This window comes from Sphaerodactylus townsendi, linkage group LG05 (genome assembly GCF_021028975.2).
Source record: "Sphaerodactylus townsendi isolate TG3544 linkage group LG05, MPM_Stown_v2.3, whole genome shotgun sequence".
In the NCBI taxonomy this organism is placed as follows: Eukaryota; Metazoa; Chordata; class Lepidosauria; order Squamata; family Sphaerodactylidae; genus Sphaerodactylus; species Sphaerodactylus townsendi.
In genome coordinates this window covers 46,727,612-46,753,219 of record NC_059429.1, presented here as the reverse complement: position 1 = coordinate 46,753,219, position 25,608 = coordinate 46,727,612, and the positions used below count along the sequence as shown (strand labels likewise).

Sequence of the window (25,608 nt, the reverse complement as noted above, 5' to 3'; positions counted from 1 at the left end):
AACCAATTTATCCTTCACCCAGGCATTTTAATGACTCATCAGTGAGACATGCTGGGGAACTAGAAAAGCTTCCATTTCATATCACCATGTTACCTGGAAGTGTGAAAAAGAATCCTGAGAACATCTTAAGAATCATACCAAAACACAAGTGGCCCCACAGAAGCAGAACACTATGGCAACCGGCTGAATCCTGGTGCCTTCTATGTCTGTGCAAATAAAGTATGTGATTGACAGTACAGTCCTATGCAGAGTTGCTCCAGATTAAGCCCACTGAATAGGCATGGTTTTCTAACTTATCTGAGGTTGACAGTATATTCAGTAGAACTGCGTTCCCTGACTCAAATACATGACAATTATACTGTGAACTAAGCTGAACTACAGTTATGCCCAATATTTCCACAAATGACTCTCTAAGGGTTATTCCACTTATTAACACCCTTATTCAGTCAGAGCGTAAATTTTCTAAATCAAGGCATAGTGAAGAAGCTGAGATTCTGCTTAGGAGAACTCTCTCATATCCCAGCCATCAACCATGATACCTCTTTATTGGGGGTGGGGGAGGGTGTCACCATAGGAAGAGGATCCCATGGTTAAGCAAGAGAGCAGGATCACTGGACAGGAGAAATGTGAAAAAAAATATTTAAGCAAAAATGGCAGTCTTGATAGGTGGCCATGTCTAGGCAGGCCCGGAGATAGGTAATGAGCAATGAAAGTACAGTAGATTCACACTGCAAAATGCTGTAATACTTAAGCAATAGCATTTAGCTGCCTAACTGCCACAAAAGTGTATGTGAGAATATATACAACAGATAACTACCCAGATAAGCAACAAAATCCTTTTTCGTGATAGTCTTCTAGAGTGATAAAATAATGCTCTATTTAACAAATATCCACTTTCTTATCCAATTTGTAAATGCAGTAATTATGCTTGTTAGCCTGCCTTGTCCATCCTGGCCTCATATCATCAAGTTCATTGAATTAGCATTTAACAAGGTCTCTTCTCAAGTCAAACCTGATTTGTTTTGAAGCATTATTCAATGATGCAGCTCACAGACTTGAGAAATCAGACCCATCTAGATAGGCACAGGAGTCAGCAAGAATCAAGGGGCACCTGAAATGCACTCCCTTTCTCCCACCATCCCATTATGATTAACAGCCTTGCTCTGCATATAAGGAATGCTTTTCTCTCTAGTTACATTTCAGTGGCCACCTGTCAAGAAAGCATCCATCTTAACATAATCTTCCAGTGTTAGCTAGCAGTGGGCTGGCCAGGTGCAGAGTGGGGTGTTTTTTTTTTGGCTTATCTTCAAGGACAAGTTCCCAGGCAGTCCTAACAATTCAATGCAGCTGAGAAACTTCACGCTGGGAGGGGTGAACAGCTCATTCCGGGTAGGAGGGAGCAATTTGCTCCAGGCCTGAAAAGTTTGGTGAAGGCATCCCCAGGATTGGTTGAAAAGGGTTATCAGACTATGGCAAGAATTTTCCATAATGAGTCTACAGTGTAATTGTTAGTCATCCATTTTTATGCCCTCCTCCCTTTATTGATGCCAGAGAGAATTTTGCTTTACGTTTTGAAACATAAGGCCTCAAGAACAATTACGCTGTATAGGACTCCAGTAAGTAATGAGAGAACGAGCTTTGCTATTTTCTGTGTACCTCTTAGGCCAAGCTGTAATTCTGTTTGATTTTTAAAGTCTTTCTAATTTTTTCAGTAAAGATCTATTTTGCTTTTTAAGTGGTTTGAATTTAATAGCAAACCTGAAGTCTCTGCAAATAAGTTCAAAGCAACAAATTTTGTTCCCAGAAGTAGAATTTGGGAAAACTGAGAACATAATTCAAGGGCACTTGATTGAAGACTCTCTCTGAATCAACAGGAATACCCAGAGGGCATTCTCCATATAATGAATATTAAGAACTCATCACTACAAAAGAGCAGTTTAGTCTTGCACAAAGCTAAGGTGATTCTCAATGAGAATACAATGAAAAAGAATTCACATCCAAATATGTCAATGTTGCTTATATTTCACCAGACATCTACTAATTATGGTAAATAAAAGAAGAGGTGTATACTGATTTAAAGGTAATCGTGAATCCTGTGGCAATTAGAAGGTGAAAAATTCAAATTAGCCCATTTCATCTCCCTGCCGTGATTTGTTTTTGATTGGTGAAGAGGCAATTATACTTTGCTATTAGAATGGCTGTGGGGCTGGATACTGTACACCAAGGGAAACACTTGTTCTATGTGCAATTCATAGCCTGTTTTTGGTTAGTGAAGAGGCAACTGCAATGTGTATCTAGGATAAATTGGGGTAGGCAAAGAAATGAGGCTCAGAGTACAAGCATTCTCAAAGCCCAGTCCCTTCTTTACCATCATTTACTTCCATGCTCCAGTGAGCAAAGACTAGCACCTGTGTTGTCTTTTGTTACCAGAGATTTCATGACGTTTGAAGGCAAGGTATGTTTGCAACCCTGCTCTGTATACTGTAACGATGGGGAAGGCAAAGATACAACTTCCCACTATTTTTCCCCACAAGAGATCCCCCCACAGCAATTTAGCATTTTATTGATTCAAATGCAGACATTCTAACTACAATCACATAGTTGTTGAGCACTGCTGACTACCGTGATTGTACAATACTCAAAATATATCTAAAGTAAGAAGTAGCCATGCTGAAAAGCAACATTAATCTTCTCCTTTCAAAACCAGTTTCAAATACATGAAATACTCAGTTATAGAAACCAATAATAGTTGGTTCTATTGGCATATAAAACAGCATTTTAAAACATTTTTGGTTGGAACAAATTTAGCTCCTGAATAGCCACTTTCATGTAAATTCCATGGGCATATGGGATGTACCATCTGAGTTGCTACAGCAGCTACATTCAGGCTACATGCTTAGGTACTCCCATTTGTCCACAGAACAGAGTGGATTTAATTCTCATCTTCACAATAAAATGGTAGCAGGTTCACTCAATGTAAAACAGTTAAAATGCAAAGATATTGCTAACTGCAATTTAATAAACAGTTTGCAATAAATACACCACCCCTTCAGTGTTCTAACTTACTGAAGAAAGCAGTTTACTGTTGAACACACTTGACACTAAAAACAAATGGGGCTGTAAATCCTTTCAGCCATTATACCTAATGGCAAGAATGATTTGTTTTACCCTTATGCATGGAATGAAATTTCACAGATTTCTTTCTCTGCATTATGAACTGCATGTACATACTGGAAGCATATCTGTGTGCCTACAGTACACATTCAAATGGGAATTATCTGATGGGACTGTATTTGTGCTATGTGGATCAGATAGCATTTTTCTCCTGTGTTTAAAATGGATGGGAGTGAACTTCTCTAATCACTTATCTCAGATTGTCTGTACCATTGAACACAACCATTTCCTTATTGGGGCCAACAAATGCACTAACAAAACCTGTAATTCCAAACAAGATGGAACAACCACCTAGCCCAATGTACAGCTATTTTGAAACAAAAATGTATGAAGAAGCAACGACTCCTTAAATCTACATCTTGTGTGACACAGACGTGGAACACTATCCTAACCAATAAAGGGCTAAGGGGTGGAATGTCGCCACAACAAACCCTCCACCAATTGGCAAGCAGGACTCATGAAGTGAGTTCCGCTCGCCCATTGGTGGGCAACATTCCATTGCCTCGTCCACCCACCTTCCCCCGACCTAACAGTAAGCCCCAGCAGCCCATCCTGGCCAGCAGTGCTCCATTAGTAGCCCTACTGCCTCCCCACAACCCAATAGGACACCCAGGCTGGTGGAGCAGCCTGGGAAATGCTTCCTCCCCAACCCTTTGCTAGGGCCCATTCCACCTCCGCCGCAATGAGCTTCGCTGCTAGTATATTATAACATTTCCAATTTAATGAAACTGATTATCTGGTATAAGTTAAATTAAAAGACAATAATAACCCTTAAAATTGTTTCATATATTTGATGTAATGTTTTCAATCTGCCAAGCTTCCCTTCATTGATTGTTTAATGTTCCTTCTCAGTCTTCTTAAACCTTCCAAGATGCATAAAGCAGACACATAAAAAATCATGGGAATTATCAACACTGGGAGTGCCAATAAGACTTGGTTAAAGAGCATAACAAAGTCAAAATTCTTCATAAATTTGAATTATTACATTTTAACTTTTCAGAAAAAAACTGTGGGACAGATAATCTTAATTTTTTGGTCAACTTCAAAATAACTGAGGTAGACACTATTTAATTATCAAACTTACCTTTTTCATTTCAGGCACAGCTTCTTCTTGGCAACATTTTTTGCAAAAAGGATCTAGTTCACTTAAACCAAACTGGCTAAGCAGGTCACAAGAACTGCATAGCAAGTTACTGGAAAAGCCCAACTCTCTACATGCCTCTGATGATAACTCTGTTCCATACACAGAAACCTAAAATAAAATGTTACACAATTAGTCACTGAAAAAAAGGACCCATGACTATGTGTTACTTAGGTACAGCAAATGTTGTTTATGAAAATTCAGCCCTTTAAGAAGCTGCATTTCCCATATCAAACACCACAATCTGATGATACATTTTGTGTATCTTTAAACCATTTGGGACCAGGTATAAGAAAGAGTGTTTCCTACCACATCAACCTACTCAACCATTACGATTTTTTTCAGACCTTTTCCTTACGATGCCTTGGCCTTCTGAATTTGGGATGGCAATCAGAGAGGGGACCTTTATCCTCCCAAGACAAATTTATAAGATACTGGTTCAATTTTTTTTAGTCACCAAAGCTTTCAATTGTTTAATTTTACTTCTTATGACCTATAGTGCAATCCTAAGCAGAGCTCATTAACCCTGACACTGATCACTATCTTGCGATTTATTTTTGATTTGTATTTTATGGATTTTTATTTGTTCCTTATTTATTCTTATGGGACCTAGAGCAAAGGGAATGAATTATTAGACCTAATGCAAATGGTAAGTTTCAGAAGTAGGTCTCGGAACACAGCCCTTTCTATTTGGAGCATAGGATAAGGACAGCATTCTTTCACATGGGTCCTTTAAAATATTTTTTTCTTCAGAACAAAAACCTTTAATACTTTCCTATTATATATATAATGATGATTATTTTTAATCTGGATTTGATAGAATACTTCAGTCATTATTGGGAAGCATGTGTGTATAGAAAAAAGAATAGAGACAGCACAACTGCAATTTCATTAGCAAAAATAGCAAAAAGCATATTAAAAACTTATTTATAATATTCAAATGCTAGCTATAAATAGCAACAAGACTTTTGTATTTTAACAGTTAAAGAAAAAAGCAATTCTACGCACCAAAATAGCATCAGAATAGAAAACCAGTCTTTGGTTCAGTGCATGTACATTACAAAGATAAACAGTTTTTCAATGCTGTCACTGTGTTCTGATTCGTGACATTATTTTTAATTTGTACACGGTATCATAGCATGCCCATTAGAACAGACGAAGTATATATCCTATAGTAAATTCTTGTCCAAGATAAAGAGCAAAAAGCTGTGAATGGCAGCCAATTAAAACCACAAGGGTCAATTAATATTTTTTCGCCATTCACTGTTGCTACTTTTAATCAAGAAAACATGCATACTAGAGCAAACTAAGATTGTGCATTCTTTGGTTAAATCCACAAATTATTAGCTTCTCAGTTCTATAAAGTATGATGAAATATGTCCACATTGTAAATTCTATCACAGTATAATACATAGCATATTTTAAGTGCATAATAAAAAATGTGTGTTTAAAATGCTGCCAAATCATAGCTGACATATGACAACCCAGTAGGGGGTTCAAGGCAAGAAACTTAACAGAGATAGTTTGCCACTGTCTTCCTTTTCCATAATAAAAATATACATTGTCTCTAAAAAAAAATCTCCAAAGTTTACTATGCTATGTTCAATTTTTTTTTTGCATATCAGGATATGTCAGTCTTGATGTTTGGTCATTCCAATCAAATGCTTATTCGTGAATATTAAACACGCCTTCCAGCTAATAATCCCATTTCATTTACTTGCATATGCCTTGTTAGTGGATTGTCCTCATCACTGCCTAATCCTGTCCATATTTACTTCAGAATAAGCACTACAGCGTTCAGCGAGTTTTACTGCCAAGTAAATAACCACTGAATTGCCTAGTAAGAACCCAATCAAGCACAGCTTGAGACAGATGCAGCGGCGAGGCCTCTCCACACAGCACTAACTTCCCACACATAAATTCACCGCTCCAAAGCCTAAAATGAACATGCTCCTTACCCCTTGTAATGCTGCCAGCAACAACACCCAATAGCGACCCGGATCCACCACTCCTTTCTTCGCCGCCATGTTGGCACTTAAACGTTTGCCGGTACCACGGGGAAGAGATTAGTGGCTATCTCCATGTCTATCGTGTGTCTAATGAATCGCCTGATTACTGGAAAGGAAAACAATTTTTCCAGGCTCTCCCATCATGTTGAAACAGAATCTCAATAGAATTTTTAATACAAAATGTCCTTTATTTTACCACCAGAAGAAGTTCCATCCGCACTTCACGAACCATCGGCCTTTCATTATATTCAGGCATAATATAGAACACCATAGTGAGGTCCTATACTTGCGCCAGCTATTCTGGCGTCAAAAGACAGACAACGGACTTGTCCAATCAAATTGCGTAGAATGGCAGTTCTCCGTAACACGGCACCCAACGCCCTATAGAAAGATACACAAGCTTTCGGATACATCTGTCAATCCGGGGAGGAGCATCGGTACGTCTCCTTCGGTTACGTGCGGAAACGTTTGTGGGCGGGCTGAGGGGCCACGTAGCCAATGACAACTGGAAACGAAGAGACGGGAGCCAATGGGAGGGGCCATTGGGGCGGAGCCTGCGTCCCGGCTGGTCAATGGTAGAGGTAGTGGGCGTGAGTGCGGCCGGGCGTTTGGTTGCTGAGCAGCGCACGCAGACGGGCTTCTGGGCGGGGGGCGCGTGTCCGTGGAGGGAGGCTCGGTGGCTGCAGAGAGGCGGCGGAAGCGCCGCTGCGGGGTCTCCCGAGAAATGTGAAACCTGCGCATCTTCCTCGCGCTTCCGCACCCCGGTTCGCTCGCCTGCCTGCTGGCTGCGTCGCCTCCGCCGGCCTCCCGGTTGGGCCCCGCGTGATGTCGTGATCCACAGGCGGACGTGCGACCAGACGGGCGGCGCTCAGGCAGCAGCTGCTGCCGATGGGGCTGCTCCGGATTATGCTGCCGCCGAAGTTGCAGCTCCTGGCGGTGGTGGCGTTCGGAGTGTCCGTCCTTTTCCTGGAGAATCAGATCCAGAAGCTTGAGGAGTCCCGCGGGAAGCTGGGTGAGCGAGCGGGCATGTGTGGCTTCATGGTGAAGCTGTGATGGAGAAGCCAGGTGGACCAAATGGAGGCGTGGAAAGGGCCATTGGGTGGGTGCGGGGTCACCTCAACTGTTTTTTTTGCTTCAGATGCAGGTGTGCGTCGACCCTCGATTTTACTGCAGGAGAAAGAGAGAGAGAGACAACACACAGGGGAGAGCGGGTGGGAGAGCATGAATCCGAACCAGCGTTTAGGGCTCGCAGGCAAAGCAGCAGAAAACCTGTTCCTGCCCATCTTGGCATATTATATAGATCGATGTGGTGTGGTGGGCAGAAGAGGTGGTCAGGTGGTCCAGGGGCACTTGAGCTGGCTCTGGTTTTTCCTTTGTTGGGTTATGAAACAGACTTGGTGGCTCTTGTGTGTGTTTGCATGGCTTGTGGTGAGAGATTCAGGTGTTTCTAGCAAAACGTGTCTCTGTTCTGAACAAACAAAATTTCAGTTCTGATGCTGTAAGTGATTGGCCTGTTGGAGACAGGGGAGCACTGAGGTCTGAAACCAGTCCAAAGCTTTTCTTCTTCTGTGAAACACTTCAAGGAGGAAAACTAATTGACCAAAATGGACTGCTGCTGGAAGAGCTCTCTCCCTTTTTGAAACAGGTTTACTGCTAGGTGCTTGTGTACGCTGCAATGTGTATGTAATTCATTAATACATATGCTGGTGTGAATCTATTTATTATTATTACATACATAGTGATGTACAATGTATAAATGCCTGTAAGTAAGTCCAGAAGCCTTTGATTAATTTTTCATGCAGTATTTTACAGATTGGCCGTTAAGGAGTTAACTGTGCTTTGACATATATTGTTTAATTAGTGGTTTTAATGTGGGGTAGTGTGTCACGTGCCATTTTGTTGTTCATTCTGTTAAAATTGAATACTTTGCACGGTAGATGATGTTACTTATATAGCCCATCAGTGTACATAGTGTGGCAAAGGATAACATAGGCATTTTTTGGAGTCTTGACTCAGAATGAACATTTAGGGTCAGGTTCTTTTCATTGTGTTCATGCAAACTGTCCATTTAACCGTACTGCTCTTCTAATTTTAAGAAACTCCTGTGATCCCTTTTTGTGTTTGTGTGCATTTGTTTGTGTGCATTTTAGAGGAATAGGATCTGCTTTTCCTTTTCTGCACTGTGCCCATGAAGAGCTAGATAAAAAACTGTGCTTATCCTTATGTGACTTGCTGAATGTGATTTCTCCCTAGAGGAAAACCAGATAGCTGTATGTACTTTTTATTTAACCCCCCCCCCTAAAAAAAGGTGTGTTATCCCATGAACTACACAAAACTTAACTTGCTTTTCTAGATATAGGAAATGTATCTCTCTTTTCACAATATAATATAAATAACAATATAAAATATAAATAAATAAAATATGAACTTTTTTTGTGGTGAGTTTTGTTTCCTGTGAGGAGGGGAAGAGTTGGCGATTGTAAGTCTCTTTGAGACTCCTTTAAAAAAAAGAAATCTGATTTTAGATTTAACAGCTTTTTTAGAATCCAAATTTTATTTTATTTACATGAGTGGCTGGCTACCATACTTCAGATCAATTTAATCTGATTGTATCTACCTAAAGCAACAGTGGTAACAAACCATATCTGTAAAGAAAGGGTTTGAAATCTTACTGAGTTTTCTGTGTATTTTAGAAATATTGTGAACCATGACATGTAACAGAAATTAACAGAATGTGTGTTTTCATATACTGTGTTGTTGGTATGTGTAGTGGTTACAGCATGGTTAAAATAGTCGGCATTTGTAGTGGTTACAGCATGGTTAAAATAGTCGGCATTTGTAGTGGTCACATCATGGTTAAAATAGTCGGCATTTGCAGTGGTTACAGCATGGTTAAAATAGTCGGTATGTGTAGTGGTTACAGCATGGTTAAAATAGGATCTGGGGGCCCCAGGTTCAAATTCCGATCCTGCCATGAAAGCTTGTTGGGTGACCTGAGGCCGGTCACATGTACTCACAGATTAATCTACCTCACAGGGTATGAGAAGAAGAAAATGATGGCAGCCGGTTTGGGTTCCAGTAAATTCATGCCTATATGTAATTTAGCAAACCAGTCAGTTTTAGTCTCGTTTTAAAGTCAGATTATCTAGCTTTATTAGCACAGTTATGTAGTTGAAAATTATTTATGGTATCGCATGCAAACCTTAGCATGATAAAACAGATCATCGCCTTTTTGTTTTTAAATTATAATGGAAAAAAGAATGGCTGACTTCTGCAGTGACAGTAGAAAACAGAATCTTGGTGAGAAACTGCTGATAGAACATATTTTCTGGATACTTTCTGATAGTACAGCATTCTGTGGTTTGACATGCAAGCAAAAATTGCTTTTGTTCTCAGAACAAGATCTTCATTCTGGTTTGATTAATATAGACTAAATGGCATATAGTTTGAAGCAAAATCCACCCTCCCTTGCAGATTGAGATGGCAGTATTTTTTGCATGTAGATAGTTCAGTCCATCTTGTGTCAGTGATTTGTTACATATAGAAGTAGTTGCTTGATATCTTCATAATGCTGCCCCCTCTGTATTTCCAGTTTTATTTGTGTTCATCTTTAGGCACTTCTGTTTTAAGAGCATTTCTTAAAAGCTGAACATTCAAAGACTGATTTTAGGTACTTGACTGTGTTTAGATACTGAAAAGGGTTACTGAAGGAAGATGATAAACTTCCAAAGAAGCTGAACCAATTCTTTGTGTCTGCCTTTATTGTGCAAGATATGGGACAGCAGTCCCTTTTCCTAAACTATTTTTGGATAGGGTGTTTGAAGAAGTGAGTCAGATAGAGGTGACAAGAGACAAAGGTCTAGGACTAATTGATAAATAAGTAATAAATGGTCTAGATGGCATAATCTGAGAATCTTCAGGAACAGAGATGTGAAGTGGTTGATTTTCTAACAACAATGTGTAATCTGTCATTAAAATTATTCCTGCTAATAGAGGACTAGAAAATAACTAATGTTGATTGCTTGTTTTGCTTAAAAAAGGCATCTAGGGGAGATCCAGGCAATTAATGTCTAGGTAGTATGCAGGTGAGTTGATGGACACCTTTGATAAATGTATTGTCAAAGGCTTTCACAGCCGGATTCAACTAGTTGTTGTGGGTTTTTCAAGCTGTGTGGCTGTGGTCTGGTAGATCTTGTTCCTAATTTCGCCTACACCTCTGAAGATGCCAGCCACAGATGCAGGTGAAACGTTAAGAACAAGATCTACCAGACCACGCCCACACAGCCTGGAAAACCCCCATCAACCTTTGATAAAGATTAAAATAAAAAAGCATGTCGAGGAGCAAGTCCTACTGGGAAGAATCAGCATGGTTTTTGTAAAAAGGAACTTCTATCCTACCAACCTTCTGGCTCAAGGAGGTAGATGTTCAATACTTGACTTTATTGAAAAAACTGGAAAATGTCAGTACCAGAGACTGTTGAGGAAGCATAATAGTAACGGAATAAAAGGATGGGATTTTCTGTGAATTATTAGCAGATTAAAACATATCAAAGTAGAGAATGGGATAACTGGAAGGTAAGCAGTAAAGTCATCTGAGATCTGTACTGGCATCATTGATGTTTAATATCTTCCTAAATGATCTGGAATTGGGGTTACGAAGTGAAGTGGTCAAGTTTGTAGTAAATTATTCAGTGTGGTAAAAGGTTACAGTGGAGCTGTGAAGAGTTCCAAGAGGATGTCTTCAAATGTGACAAGTGGGCAACAAAGTCATGGATGTGATTTGGAATAAATAAGTAAAAAGTGATGCACACTGAGGTGAAAAATCCTGATGGGGTTGGACTTGGCAGTAATTGACCAGGAAGGAGATCTTGGAATCAAAGCTACAGTGGTGAGAGGTGAATTATGTTCAGGGGAACATTAAGGCAGAGATTACAATACTGGAAATTGTCCTTGCTTTTGCATCATAGATATATACATTTGTAATGCTTCTTGTGTTTCTGATGAACTTATCTACAGAAAGGTTTTTTTTTTATTTATTAACCTTTAATAGGCATAGATAGATCAGGATTTACACAGACACACTCTGCAGGCCATAGAAAGGTGTTGTAGGGCTGGAAAATGACAAAGAATACCTTTTAATTGAACACATTTCCTATGAAAAAAAGTTAAAGAATTTGAGCTCTTCAGTTTTGAAAGAGTTGATGTTGGGTATAGTAGAGCGTTATAAATTTAAAATATAGTGCAGGAAAAGGGGATAGAGAGGACTTTCCCCCTTGACTTGCACTGCTGGAACTTGTGGGCCCAGTCTGAAAATGTTGCTTGGTAGATTCAAATGTGCAAAAGAAAACTATGCTAATGGTGACTGATTTACACAAGTTCATGGTGGAAAGCTCAATCAGTGTTTACTGGCCATCGGAGTTGAATTGTACCTCCATATCCAGAGTCCCTATACCTCTCAATGCTAATTGTGTGTGTGTCGTGGGTGGGCACAGTACTAGGGAGCCCTGTGTTCTCAGGTATTTGGTCTGTTACTGTGAGAAACAGAATGCTGGACTAGATGGGCTAATCCAGAAAGACTACTCTTCTGGTAATAATAACATTGCAATTTGGTTAGACGTTAAGAATCCAAAGTCAGGGTGGTGAATCTTGAAGATAAGTGTAGGAGCATTGATTGAACAGTTTAGCTTTTATGTACTGGCCGTACCTTTAGGCCATAGCTACAAGCTATCTACTATGTGTTGATGTTCTTTCACATTTGTCTGTATTCCCACATTGGGCTGTCTCCCCCTATTTGCATTCCTGATTGTAGCTGTGTTTCACAGGATACTTTTTTTGGCATATGTAGTGTGATTTGGGTGGTGCTGCTGCTTTCTTGAAATTGTTGAATATTGTTAGAAGTATTGTTGCAAATGGTGTTTTTATTACTGAACATTTCTTTTTTTAGCGAAGATGAACTGTTAGATGCACTTTTTTTAGATAGTGTACAGCTAAAAAGGTGGTGTGTGTGAGAAGACGAGCACCAGTTTTCTAAATGATCTTGACAAAGTGGTTGTAAATCGGCAGCAATTTTACATAGTTTTATCATAGTGGAACGAAAGCCCAATGGAACCTCAGAGCCTCTGAACATTTATTTCAATATGAATTTTTTGTGAGTCATCATTTGCTTCAGATATGAATGGAGGCTGACTGCAAGAGGAAGAGGAGTTAAGACAGAGGATTCATACTGCCATGAGACTTTCCAAATGTAGATTCAGCATGAAGAGGGGGAGAAGGAGGGAGGTGTGAATTCCATCATGAAACTTCAAAATATGACCTTTCTATATGGCTGAACTAGAATTATTAATTATAATGAGTGAGGTTCAGAGATTTGGACAAGGTGATATGTTGAAGTGAAAATTAATTGATACTGGTACAGGGTTATGTATCTGTAGCAGTATGTCCAGGGAGACAGAAATATTCTTCCCCTGGTTTCTGAATGTTGTCTTTTTTATGTTCTGTTTGTGTAATTGATTAATTGTGTGATAATGAATTAATTCTGTCATGCAGAGACCAACATGATGTCCAGTGTACATCATAAAAAGGCATTGCTGTTCATGTAGCAAGCCTCAGATCCCACAGTGTCCATTTGTATCCCTGCCTCACTCTTTCCTTTATGAAGAATGCATCCCAGGATATGCAGTCCAATATGCAGTCTCTGTCATGGAGAGGACACTATCTTCTTCAGCAACACTAAAAGGAGCTGGTTGACACTGTCATGGGTGCTGATTCATTTAGGAGCAATTGGGTATTCAGTCCTCATGAAGCTTTCTGTCTCCAGAAAAAGTGGCATAGCTAAAGGGTGCAGCAAAAGTGGTAATTTCCTTAAGTTCAGTGGATCCATCTTATGTTAACGTGTGTTCCTTTACACCTCATGTATTTGAAGTGTGGCAAAGGAGATGTCATTAGAACTCTGAAATATTATCTGAGAGATGTATAGAAAATGTTCCACCAGTGCTTACTTCTTATACTTCCAGTAAAGTCTGTTTGAATTAAGTTTGAATACATTCCTTGGAGGTCTGAGTTGCTTTTTTGATGGCCAGTACTTGGAGGACAGCAAGGTTATGTTCTTGATCTTCTAGGTCAGGGGTAGGGAACCTCCGGCTCTCCAGATGTTCAGGAACTACAATTCCCATCAGCCTCTGTCAGCATGGCCAATTGGCCATGCTGGTAGGGGCTGATGTGAATTGTAGTTCCTGAACATCTGGAGAGCTGCAGGTTCCCTACCCCTGTTCTAGGTGTATCTTTAGTAGAGTTATAAAACACTTTCTTTCATCTCTTTTTTTATCCTTCTATTTCAATTTGGGAACAATTACGTTCAACATTGCCAGTATTTTGAATGTGAAACTCCTCAGTGTATTCCACTGTAGGCAAATAGCCTGGGAATATCAATATGTATTATGTATTTGTTTAAATTGCTAAGTATGCATGCAGTGTGCCACCCACTGGAAAACTGTGACCTATCATGGCTGTCTGGTGCATAAACACCAATGCAAACCTAAAATATAGTGAAAATTGGGAGGAAAATCTCAAAGATAACCTTGTTTAATGTTTCTTCAGTGGGCTTTGTCTTTTTTCATTTTTAATAACAGGTAAGAATAACAACACACATTTCCCCCAAACATATTGGAGAAACCTGAAAACAGCATTGAACTCTAACCAGGAGAGTTAATGTAATGCATTTTATTCAATTTAGCTATGCTAATGCACTATTTTTGTTGAACCTCCAGTCAGTCACCAGAAAATGCTTTTTACCTCTCAGTTTAAATGCTGAATTTACTGAAAGCCTGTAAACATACATCCATTATACTGATGTATTAAATGTTTTCCTGAAATTGTACTTTGGGAGGTGCTCCAATCTACAGTAGACACTGCTGTGGAATTACACAGTCAGTTCTGTAAGGATATTTTAAGTTAAGCTTGATTTTAAATATTTTCATTTAAATAGTTTAAATAGTTAATATTTTCATTTAAATAGTTCAAAACAACTGGTTTAATGCTGCTCCTTTTAACCCGTAACCTGAAAATAATACTATATGTTATGTTGCTGAGAAATTTCTTCTACATTTCTATAATGAAATGTTCTAACTCCTGTCTTTATTTAAAGAAACTGCCATTTTTGCACATTTTGTGGCCTTGTGTTGTTGGAACAGATAAGTTTTGAGACTTCTTTGCGACATGGTTTGTGACTACTCGTGTGACAACTCATTAGAAACTTTTGTATGCTGCTGATTCTCAGTCTTGCTTTTCATGTATCCCTGCTTAAATAGTTAAAATCCAATCGGTTCTACAGTTCTTAATTCATGTTTGGTTTCTCTCTTGTCTGAATAAATTCTTTTGCGTAGATGTGAAGTGTCATATTGGTTTTAATTGTGCCCAGCTTGTCAAAATAGCTGTTTTTGACAGTATTTATATTGCTGTAGATGTGGAGCAGGGGTTGGCAAGTAGAATTGATTGTGGGACACTATGTGGGAGGCAGCTGCTTCAGGGGAAATAGAGAAAAGTTCCACAAGGGCCACTAGTAATAATGTTACATTAAAAGGCAAATATTCCAAATATGAATGAACAAGTGGGAGATGCTGAAGAACTTGTGAGGGAACATCTCATTTTCTCCCCTGCTATTTTTTCATTCCTTCCCTCTGAAAGCCCCTATAGCCTCCTTCCTTTTTCTGTTCCTTTTTTCTGTCTACCAGCCAACCTACCTTTATCTGCCCCCTATCTTCAACTTACCTCCTTTTCTCCCCTGGCAACTTCTACCCTAAACTGTGGCCAGTTGGGCAGTGCTACTTCCATTTATTCCCAACCTTTCTTTACAGTGGGGTCACATTCTCTTCTACTCCACTCTATTCTCACAATAACACTATGAAGTTTATTAGGCTAAGAATGTGTAACCACCCCAAAGTTACTCAGTGTTCTTCTATAGCAGAGTGGCGGTTTGACCCTGGGCCTCCAAGATCCTCGTCTGAAACTCTGACCACACCACCAAACTGGCTTTCATTGGGTTCTGCTTTTGAACAGAAGCAAGCAACCAAACTTGGTTAAGCCATTCAGATCACAAGGCATCAAGTTGCCCCATGATTGCTGCCAGGCCTGACCCCAGTGAGTCTCTCATGAGAGGCCAGAACAGCCTCTAAATAGCCCTGCCTTCCTCATTTTTTTCCACTGACAACAACCAAGCCTTGAAGGCTGGCAATACTGTAGTGGCAATACTGTTTTTCGTTTAGATTTTTCTTCAAACCTGACCCCTGAGGTTTATAGGAAAAAAACCTTAGTCTGTTCATGGCTCCCTTCTCCAGATTTGAGTATCCACTGATTTTGCCATGTTGGGAATTAGCTATATTGATGATGATGTATACCGATAGCAGATACCACATGTGCATAAAGCCTGCAATTGCTCAAGAATTTTGACTTCTCCTTGGAAGTTCATTGTGATTTGCGGAGACTTGATTTTTATTTCTGTATCCCACTTTAGCAGTTTAAGAGGTTTGTGTTGTTTAATCCTAGTTCATTTAAGTAGGATTGCTTCAGATGCCAAAATGAACCCTCACCACTGACAGGCTAGCCCTTTTCTAAAACTTCTGTCAGTCTGCATTTTGGTACTGAGAATCTAAGAAAGGCCTCTTGTATTTTCTTTTGCTGGATTTCCATGTTTGCTGGTATAACTGAGAACATTCAGGACAAACAGAATTGGCCATTGGGAATGAGGGTGCCTAAAAAAGAAGATGATTTGAATTTATACTCCACCTTTCTCTCCTGTAAGGAATCTCGAAGCGTTTTTTAACCTCCTTCCCTTCCTCTCTCCACAATAGAGGTATGAGGGGCTGAGAAAGTTCTGAAGAACTGTGATTTACCCATGGTCATGTGAATTCATGTGTAGTGAAACAAATTCACTATATAACAGTCCATTCACCAAATAAGAGTCCATCACTCAGGTGGACAGAGTGGCTATATTATATAGTTATGTGGCTATAATTGGTCTTGCCCTTGGCTGTGCATCACAGTTTAGTCTGATATTTATTTGATACTCTCAGTAAAGGCCATTGCGGGGGAAAATGCAATGGGATCTAGAAAAGGGGGGGAGCAAGCATTTTCCTCCTGCAGTGGGCTTTACTGGCTCTTTATCTGCCCCTCCCCCCACACTGGCCTGCTTGCTCACCCACCCAACCCTCTTGCTTGCCATCCACCACCCACCCTCCTTCCCGTAAATAAGTATGAACCAACTTTTCTGGTGGTGGGGGAAGGCGGTGTCCTGGCTTTTTTAAGAGGGGGGAGGCTGCGGCGGGGCTGGGCTGGGTGGGGGATTGGGGAGGCTATTGCCGGACAGGTGGGAGGGCGGCTTGCCGTCCATGCCCCTCCAGGCTTGGCTCATTCTTTGGCAGTGGGTGAGGTCGGGTGGAGGAATGGAAGGTTGTGGCCAGTCAGGAGGGGAGCTTGTCACCCATGCCCCATCATGCCTGGCTAGTTCTTTGTGGGGATTGGTGATGACGGGCAGGTGGTACTGGGACAGTGGGTGGCCAGTTACTGCTGCTCCGCTGAACCGTTCCAGTTGGTGGAAAGTGAATTGTTGATTCATTCCATTCCTTATCAAATTGTCATTATAAGCTTTCGTTCATATTGACAAGTCAGAGTGAATCTCGGGGTGTTCCATCTTAAAACTTTTACTTTGTGGTGTTTTTTCCCAAGTTTAGACCTGGTGCTATTCAATTTTTTAAAAAGTTGTGGTGGTTATCTAAGCATTGCTGTAGCAGTTTGGAGATGTGTAATCTGTGTACTGACTAGTTCTTTATTATACTCCGAGGTTACAAGATACTTCGGAGGTAGTTTTTACTTATAGAGTTTGGCTTTGCATGCTTGCAGAGCTACAGATTCCTAAAACTTTTTGCAGTCTTCATAACTTCATTTTCAGGTATGTTACAATATGTATTGTTTTATCTGGACTCTAGCCATAAACTTGTGGAAGCACTCAGACTAGATGCTTAAGATAACTTTGTTTGGAATATTTCCATTGAAAAACAAGGACATAGAGCTCTATCAATCTCAAAACTAGATACTTACAATTAGTAATGTATTTTTCATATAAAAAGCAAAGTAGCTTTATTTGGAGCCCAGTATTTGACAGCATTATTATATAGTACTGAAAATATTTATATGAGCAGTTCCATTTAAGAGGCCAGGCTGCTGGCTGCGTCACTGCACCGCACCCATAGAGGCTTTCTGGCGTCCTGGGGAGGTGTGAAAAGTGAAAAAGCTTCCCGCCACCAGTGAATCCCTATTGGGCTTCATAGACTTATGCCACTTGTTCAGGTGCTATAAGTTTGAATTCCTGGTTGCTGGAGTAAGGCTGCTAATGATCAGGGGGATGCTGACTAATGTTGGCTCTTTCCCTGGCTGTGCCCCTGGTACCACTACACTGCTGATGGTGGCAGGGGTGTGGGGACATTTATTCCACCTCCCGGTGCTGGGGCGGACTGCGGCGGCCACATGCTGGCACAGTCACCCTTTTGTCTAGGCAAGTGCCCCAGGGAGGGCACATCTGCTGGCGCTGCTGCATGCTGCTTCCACAGACGGATCCCCCCCCCCTCCGGATGGGGATTTTTGCTTTGCTAAGTTTTTTTTAACTTTTCTAATGTTCTGTAGAAATCATGAATTTTAATGTCCCATAAACAATTATATTGCTTGTCAAACAGTATTACATATTTTGTAAATGAGATGACACAACTTATTTTTTTCTTAAACTTTCTCTTAAGATGTAGGCAGGTGATAGTTAGGTACCTAAATTATGTCTGAGTATTATATTGAGACATAATGCGCAAGGTAAGTATTTAGATGAGGCATAGCTGTGAAATATTTATACCAAACTGTGTAATTGTGTGTAGTATAAGGGCAGGAGCTCATTGGTTCTTTAAAACATAGATTTTTACATTTTGGTACAGTTGCTTTTTCTCTGTTTTTACTTACATGTGTTTGTAGTGTTTGGCTTATGTTTTCAGTGTGCACATAAGAGATACCAGAACAGAAGATTTGCATGACTGTAAAAGATGAATAAAATTAGAAAAATGATGCATGATATGAGATGGCAGCAAGGATTATCTGAGTCATAAATGTTAGAAACTGGAAAGATATGCCTAATGCAGTCATTTTTAATGCTGTCTGAAGTCAGTTTGTACGAATCGCATCTATGCAATACTCTGCCAAACATTTTTTAAATAAAAAAGTTATTTAAATAATAGATTCAAAAGAAGCGATAGTCTCAAAGAGAAAAACTGTTCTATGTTACATTGTCTATTCCATATGAGTTAAAACCTCTTGCTATACTTGATCAATTATATATACAACTTCCTTCATTGATGAGTATATAATAAAGGTTATCCCTGTTGGAATTTTCTCCAACTTTCCTACTTTAACCAGAGGTGATTGGGAAGCTATATAGTAGTCCCTCTATACCAGTGGTGGCGAACCTATGGCACGGGTGCCAGAGGTGGCACTCAGAGCCCTCTCTGTGGGCACACGCACACAAAGTTTGTCATGTAGGGGGGGTGGAAAATCACCCCCCCCACACACACATATATCTAGGCTGGCCTTGCTTCTGAGTAAACCCTCCAAGGGTCGTGATTCACCCATTTGAAGCGTTGCACGGTTGCTTCACCAAGCTTACTCCCAAGTAACGCCTGCCTCGGAGCAAACCTTTTTTTCTAAACTAAAGCCTCAGTGTTCAGGTTAAATTGCCATGTTGGCACTTTGCGATAAATAAGTGGGTTTTGGGTTGTAATTTGGGCACTTGTTCTCAAAAAGGTTCGCCATCACTGCTCTATACTATGTATTTCCTGGGGATATGTTCTACTTAATATAATAAAAATAATTCTGTCATTATTTCAGTATTACATCTAATCTATTTTGGCAGGATAATGACTACCATTTCCCCAAAATTTCACTGCTCTTCCACCACATTCATATGAAACCTGTGTGGGGTAAATTTCAGCAACAGTGGTTACTAAGGCCAGTATATATTTTTGCTAGTTTAGCCATAGGAGATGCCAGTGAGGTAACATCTTAATAGCATTTTCCCTTAATGCTAAACTTATAGAAAAATGAAAATGAGTAGACATTGAACTTGGTGATTTGGTGAACCCGAAAAAGCCATATCAACGTTTTTCAGATTTTTCTTTTACCAATAAAAATCCCAGGTGTATTCAAAAAGCCAAATACACTTGGGGGCGAAAAAGCTGAATAACATTTGGCTTTTAAAATCTCCCTCCACTTTATTGTCATTTTCCAGACCCACGTGGGCTTGGAAGCCAGCCAAGGGGGAGAGGTAGAGAGAGATCGGCGTATGATGCTGAGGAGGCTCAGCACTGCATGGGGAATCTGTGACTTGCCAATGCTTTTCAAGCTCTGCGGAAATTGGAAAATTGGAGTGGGGGGAGGGACAACCTGATCCTGCATGCGGGGCAGAACTAGCTCAGCCCTGCATGCAGGATTGCTCCTCCTCCCTTGGCTTCGAAGCCCTTGCAAGACTTGGAAAGCAAGGGTGGGGGAAGAAACCACCCAATCCTGCATGCAAGGCTGAGCTAGCTTGCCCTTGGGGGAGAAAGGGCCCCTTCTTTTCCCTGCTTTTCTTTTCACGCCCTCTGGGGCAGTTTTATCCCCCTCTGCCATTTCCCAGGTTTCCTAAGGCTTGGGAAATTGGGGAGGGGTTTTTTTTGAAAATTTTTGGGTTTTTTAAAAATCTGAATGTTTTTAGTAGTAGTCGGACTTTACTGAAAAATTCCGGGTTAAAAAAACCCAGAACACAATATTTATTTTGTATTGGTGCTCAAGCTTAGTAGACATAAAAAGATCAAATTCTGTGTTCAACTTTATATTGTACAACATGATGCTACTTCTTTACAAACTCTTAATCCTATCTGGTAAAGCATAGTATATTATACATGATTGGCTAAGATTATCAACAGAAATTTTTAAAAGTCCCAAATGGAGCCTTTTTTACTCCTAACTCTCTCTTGCAGGTTCCTGCCACATATAAGCTTCTAGAGTTTAACAAAAGAAGAGAAGCAAAAATCAAAACCATGGAATAGAAAGTTGCAGCGAAATAATATAAACATATATTGTTGAAAGTGAATACAAAATATCTGTCCATATAAAATACTAAGATAATCAGAAATGCATAACCAACAAAATATTTCTGAATATGTAAACATCCAAACAAATCAAGAATGTGTGACCAGATGCATTTTGACCATGTCTTCTTTAATGGTCATCAAATATAAACAATATACCACAGTGAAACATTGCTAGGATACATAAAATGTGTGCTAAGTAAAGAGCGAGAGCTGTTCTGCATAGCAATGTACAAATCTAAAAAATTATAAGAGTTTTAAAGAAAATAATTAGTATTTTTTTATTACCAGCTAAATACGGTATATGTCTAAAAATAAAGAATTTAACCAATTACGTTATCCTGGAAGCAATGTTAATGTAGCAAATTGCTTTCATGGGAAAAAAACTTCTTGCTGTAACACCTTAAAATAAATTGGAAACAATTTAATTGAAATAATTAAAAATAAAAACATTTTATGCGTGAATTAAAACCATACAAACCAAAAACTTACAATCATATTCTTTTCCTGCCAGATTCCCAGTGTAGTCAAAACAGTAACATGGCAATGTATGGATAAAAAACCCTTAATAGTCTCAGTATAAATATCTGTCCTAATTAAAAATAGCTGTACCTCTTAAAGGAATATACGTCACCGTTAGGAAACAAATAGTTGAATAATGGCAAACAATTGTAAAAACCTAAATGTAGGACCACAAAGATCTTTAAGTATCCTTGTTCGCTCCATTTTCTCGTTGAGTCTATAGAGTAAAAAATCTTTTTACTCTGTGCCCTTATGCTGCCACCAGTGATGCAGGGTTCTTGTCCTAAATCCGTATTTCTCATGGATTTTGGACAGTATCTCATGTTCTTTACCTGCAGCAAGGTCTGCTCATAGGGACTGATGTTTTTTATGACAGTGGGGCTCTGCTATTGGGTGTGGCTATGGGGCCTTGGCTGCCTTTTGCCCCCACCTTGCCCCATTGGCCATCCATTTGGTCGGCTTGCAGAATCTCCTGGGGCCCTGGATGCGTGGCTGCACCAATGGGGGGGGGGGGTCATTTTTACAACTATTTAATGCACCTCAATGGGCTTCACCACAGTTTTTAGAAGTGTAAGCTTGCACATGGAAAAGTGGGTGCTACCTTTTGCTTCAACGTAAGCCCCTGCATGGGGGATGCTCTTCTGCAGTGGCTGTGCTGGCGACTGTGTGTTGCGTTCCTGAGCTGCTCCATGGCGTCACCGATAGTGCCCTGGCACTGTCATTAAAGCTCCTTACATGGGAATCAGGGTCGCACCATCTCCTGAGTGCTTTCACTCCATCTTTTCTTGTGGATTTCCCCTTATGGAGAATAACTGTGGGGACTGGGAATTTGAGCCTGGAGAAGATGCGGTTGAGAGGGGATGTGATTACTATTTTTGAATAGTTTAAGGACTTTAATTTAGAGGAAGGTAGGGCTCTATTTCATTTGGTAATGGAGGACAGGACTTATTAGAATGCATTTAAATTACAGGTGAGGAGATAGTAACAAGTAATAGGAAAAACTTTTTAATAATAAAGGCAGTTCAGTGGTGGAATCAGTTACTTAGAGACACTGTGGGTTCTCCCTCCTTGCTGGTGTTTAAGCAGAGGTTGGATTATTATGTGTCAGGAATGCGTTAGGTAATCTTGCATAGTGCAGAAGTTTAGGCTCCTTCTAACATTTTAAATTTAATTGTAATTTTACTTTGTGTTATAAAGAAGGAAAATTAAAATATTTGGTTAATTAGGACTTGTGGTGAGAACTTTATTTTGGCAGTATGTTTCATTTTGCAAATTTTTCTCTCACTGAAAAAAAGTTGCACTGCACTACCCAGGCAACATTTACTACACCTAGGTCTGGATAATATAACTGTTCTTTTTAATAATAAAGAAGATACTTATTAGAGCAATGTCAGTATTGCACCTTTTTCTCATTTTATATCTTTATGCTAGTATCCATCATGGAATGTAGTGGCTACCTGATCTCATGAAGTATTTACTTTCAGAGAATCCGTTGTTTATAGAAACAGGCTTTTGGGCAAGGAAAGTAGTTAAACTTGAAGCTCTCAGCTGGACAACTCGTCGGTATTTAATGCTCTAACAAATATAAAATCAATGCTTTTTACATTGTATGTGATGAATAGGATTCATTTAGCTTCTAATTCACAAAACACATTGCAATGGCTTGCCAATGACTGTCCCATTTTAGTTCTTTATTATTGATTAGGACATGTCACGTCAGGCAAAAAACGCTTTAAGAGATTGTGCAAATGAAGAATCTTCAAAATGAAAAGTAAATTAGAAGCCTCTGTCTAATGTCAATCAATGCTTTTGGTGGGGAGCGGGTTAGTTAAATACTTACTCAATATTGATTAGTAGATGTAAAATTTAATGCTATGGTATTATTATTTTTAAGCAACTAGCAAATACCAATGGAGCCATCCAGAGCAAAGTTAGAAGGGTGTATGACCCCTGCAGTCAATAGGTTTAGAAGGGTATTTCATTGCTTAGAATGGCCCCGGTAATGTCTGACTAACAGTTTCTAGAACTGACCTCAATAGTATATTAATTTTTTAAAAAAAATATTTGTAATGGCTCTTGAACATCCCCTTGCACTCCTTTTCCTCCCCAGTATTTTCCTGTCAGTGTGCTAATTAGCTTGTTGATTATTGCTGCAATGGCTTACATATAAGCTGTTTCTGTGATGCCTTGAACTGGCTAGTAGTATTTGTATTTTGGAAAAGATCCAACCTAGTCTTGGATAGGATATGATTTAGCATATGTTCAAGCACTAACTTGTCACTAACACTAATATGAGAAATGCAAAGGTTAACCATGTTTGCATGTGCTTACCTTCTGATAGGATGAAGTTTTCTGTATTATTGGTGCATCTTGCTCTCTGTACAGTTTCATACAGTAGGGTCTTTGTAAAATAATTGATGGAAAAGTAGTTAACATTTCATAATTTAGATGGAGTATTGGGGGAAAAATAAGTGTGGAGTAATTGCAGCTCAATATTTGTATGTGGAGCTGCAGATTTAATTATACAGGAACAAATCGTGTTCCAAGAAATGTAAAAGTGTGTTTAACTATGCCATCATGATTGAATCTTTACCAAGCTGAAGGTTTTAGCAAGTATGGTAAGTAATTATGCAGAACAAAAAAAATAATTGGAGTTTGGAGTCCAGATGTCGTAATTAAAAGTATTTTGGGAACACACAGTCAGTTTGATCTGAATGTTGTAAACTTCCAGATTCCTGTCAAAAAGAAGTGTCAGTGATGTTACTTGTGTGACAGCAGAAGTTGGGACTTAGAGGGAACCAAGTGGGGACCTGCAAGAAACTTGGAGTGAGTGTTCCTTTTCTCCTTTTGCTTTGTTCCCTCTCCCACCCTTATCTAATAACTTCCCTTTCTTTTTCATCTGCTCTCTCTCTTCTCAATCTTCCTTGCAATTCTTTGGATATTTTCTTTCTAGTATCAATTTGGCTTTGTCAGCCTGTTTGTTCTGTCCATTGGGTGGTGGTTGTAATGTAAGCATTCCTGACATAAATCCTTCAAGTATGAGTCCCTGTCCAAAAGCTTAGGAGCCCTTCCTCTTTCACTATCCTGCTGTTTGGCCCTCCATTAGGTGAAGGACATCATGGCTGCAGAAAGTGTTCTAGGAAGATATTTGGTTTTTTTTCCATGGCTGCTTTTGTCTCCCAGTCAGCCCATGTATGCTAGTATCTTGAGGGTACAAGTTGCTGCAAATGTGAACTGAACATCAGTAAAGAAGGCAAAGTTTGAAGGAAAACTATGAGATGATATTATGTGTTCCTACAGTCTTTTTGTTGGTAGATAGACTTGTGGCTTTCAGTCTTTTCATTGGTATGCAGAGCCTGAGCTTTTTCAATGCCAGGATGCTGTTCATGGTGAAATTTTCAGTTAATTGTAGTTTTCACACAAGATTGGTTGTCTGTCTTAAAGAACTGGATGTTGATGAGAGTAGGCTTGAGGATTCTCCCTGTATAAGAAACTACTGCTGTGGTTGTATCTGAAATAATGGGGCATCCTGCATTGTCAGGTTTGTGTACTTTAAGCAGTGTCTAGACAATTCCTAGCTGAGGCTCCTGGGATAAATTTTTTGTTGATATTCCTCTATGGAACCTGAAGATAGTGGCCTGTGAAGTATGGTGGAAGAGACGCTGTCTCCTCTTGTATATATGATGGCAACAGCCCCTCATTTATCAGCCTCATTGGTTTAAGGGTTGTTTATTCCTTTTTGCATGGCTGAGAATGTGTTGTAAGTGATGCTAATTACTTTGGCCTGGGTATGGCAATGAAGGCATTTTGTGTTATAAAAACAAACAAGAAAAACCCCCTTTGCTAGTGCATTGCAACACCATTGAGGGCCCAACTAGTTTTCTTCCTTCTGTAACTTTGGAAGTGTGACAGTAGATTGTTGGTATGTTGTTAATGGGTATGCTTGGAAAATGGTGGTTTCGTTGTTGTTTGTTCACTGATGTCCGGAGGCCCCTCGGACTTACGCCGCCCGTAGCCGGATTTCGATGCTTGCTTTCGCCGCCGCCCGGCTATACATCCCAGCTGGCTGGATTAGGCGAGGCCAGGCGGCAGACCATCAGAAGCGGGAAGCCCTCAATTGCTTGGGCGCTCGGCGGGCTCGGCCCATGCCATTACTAAGCCTCATCGGTAGTCCACAACCGGAGGCAGCGACGAGAGACGGCAGACCCAGGCTCGCCAGCGAGGAGCGAGCGCCCGCGAAGCAGGCGCTGCAGCGAAAGGAACTTACTTGTGACGCTCCCCAGGAAGAACCTCATGAGACTTTCAGCCCACAGCAGCGCGGCGATCGGCCCTCACGAACAAATCCCGGCACTTGACGAAGCGGGCGGAGGAGTCCTGGAAGAGCAGAGCGGCAAGAGAACCCGCTTTAAGAGTGTAGAATGGCGAGGATAAAGGAAAAAGAACAGCAGCAGCTGGGGAGTTGTGGGACAGGAGGCAGAAGGAAGGGTGTGCAGAGAGGCTGGGCGGAAGGGGAGGAAGGAGGTTAGGAAGGGCCAGCTGAGGAGGACAGGAGGGTGGGGAGGCCTGTGGAGAGAACAGGCCCCCCAGTTCTGGGACAGGAGACTTGTGG

The 25,608-nt window shown here is 40.2% G+C and overlaps 2 protein-coding genes across 2 annotated transcripts in view; one reads left to right on the top strand and one right to left on the bottom strand.

Moving 5' to 3' along the window:
• SELENOF (selenoprotein F) overlaps positions 1–6,555 on the bottom strand; it is a 30,608-nt gene extending 24,053 nt beyond the window's left edge. Inside the window, exons 1-2 of the mRNA XM_048498539.1 lie at positions 6,274–6,555; positions 4,259–4,426 (exon numbers count right to left, since the gene is read on the bottom strand). Coding sequence (XP_048354496.1) covers positions 4,259–4,426; positions 6,274–6,342 — 237 coding nt within the window. The 5' untranslated portion in view covers positions 6,343–6,555. The remainder of the gene's footprint in view (positions 1–4,258; positions 4,427–6,273) is intronic.
• Positions 6,556–6,888: 333 nt separating this feature from the next.
• HS2ST1 (heparan sulfate 2-O-sulfotransferase 1) overlaps positions 6,889–25,608 on the top strand; it is a 115,109-nt gene continuing 96,389 nt past the window's right edge. The window contains exon 1 of the mRNA XM_048498538.1: positions 6,889–7,336. Within this exon, the coding sequence (XP_048354495.1) occupies positions 7,213–7,336 (124 nt within the window). The 5' untranslated portion in view covers positions 6,889–7,212. The remainder of the gene's footprint in view (positions 7,337–25,608) is intronic.